This window comes from Etheostoma spectabile, chromosome 15, assembly GCF_008692095.1.
Source record: "Etheostoma spectabile isolate EspeVRDwgs_2016 chromosome 15, UIUC_Espe_1.0, whole genome shotgun sequence".
Classification (NCBI taxonomy): domain Eukaryota; kingdom Metazoa; phylum Chordata; class Actinopteri; order Perciformes; family Percidae; genus Etheostoma; species Etheostoma spectabile.
The window spans coordinates 26,333,668-26,334,643 of NC_045747.1; the positions used below are offsets into that span (position 1 = coordinate 26,333,668).

The following is a 976-nucleotide window of genomic DNA, read 5'->3' on the forward strand; positions in this document are numbered from 1 at the left end:
CCCCCCCAAAAAAAAAAATTAAAACTCATTGAATCTGCACAAATAATTTAGAGGATACATTTTGGATTCAAAACTGTGAATTTGCTCGGCAAAGTTTTCATCCCTGAAACCACGAGGACGTTTATTGACGTGACCTCACTAGATCTCTGGGTACTGCATTTTAAAGTTGCCGTTTCCAACCGGTTTTGCTGCCATGTGAAGCCACAAACGTGTATATGTATGTGTACGTTTCACCAGGTGCAGCTTTAAAATAATTCAGACAGACAATCTTTTAGGGAAATCAAAAGCAATGTGGACTACTGTCATGTGTACTGAGTAAAAACTGGGTTAATGTGTACAGGATGATCAGGACAAAACATCCTCTAATCAGAAGAGAGAAAGAAATGAACACACCTCCGTGATTTGTTCCAAAAGCTCAAACCTTTTGACATTGTTGTCCCACTTGACTCTGAGCCCACTGGGTACTGGTTTCAGACACTCCCACACTTTCTCCGGGCTGCCGCTGACAATCCCCTCGCCCTTATAACTGCAGGGGAAGTCAGACCACAGAACACGGTCAGGGGAGCAGCACAAGGCCCGACAGCTGTAAATCATTTTCATATGTAGAGCTGTAACAACATTTTGCGGGACAATTACTTTTATTACGACATAATCGCTTCTTTAAGTCATATTTAAAAATATATATTTTTTTTTAAACAGATTAAAGTTCTGAATGAATCCCAGGAAACATCTGTTGGTTACATATCACTGTCATGTGACCCAAATAATGTATTAACATAAATACACAGGCTATGAAGTAAACCATGCCTCTTTATTATCATAAAACTAACTGTATCCCCCCCCCCCATCATTTTTGTTGCTATGAACGTGTCACCAACTAGTATAGCTTTAGCTCAACAGTTCGACCAATAATCACTTATTCAATTTAATTTTATTTATAGTATCAATTCATAACAAGAGTTATCTCAAGACACTT

At 38.6% G+C, this 976-nt stretch overlaps 1 protein-coding gene across 3 annotated transcripts in view; it reads right to left on the reverse strand.

Annotated features, from left to right (window-relative positions):
- stard5 (StAR related lipid transfer domain containing 5) overlaps positions 1–976 on the reverse strand; it is a 25,085-nt gene that overhangs the window by 20,625 nt on the left and 3,484 nt on the right. For all 3 annotated transcript variants that reach the window (XM_032537428.1, XM_032537427.1, XM_032537426.1), the window contains one exon: positions 394–526. In XM_032537428.1, the coding sequence (XP_032393319.1) occupies positions 394–526 (133 nt within the window). The remainder of the gene's footprint in view (positions 1–393; positions 527–976) is intronic.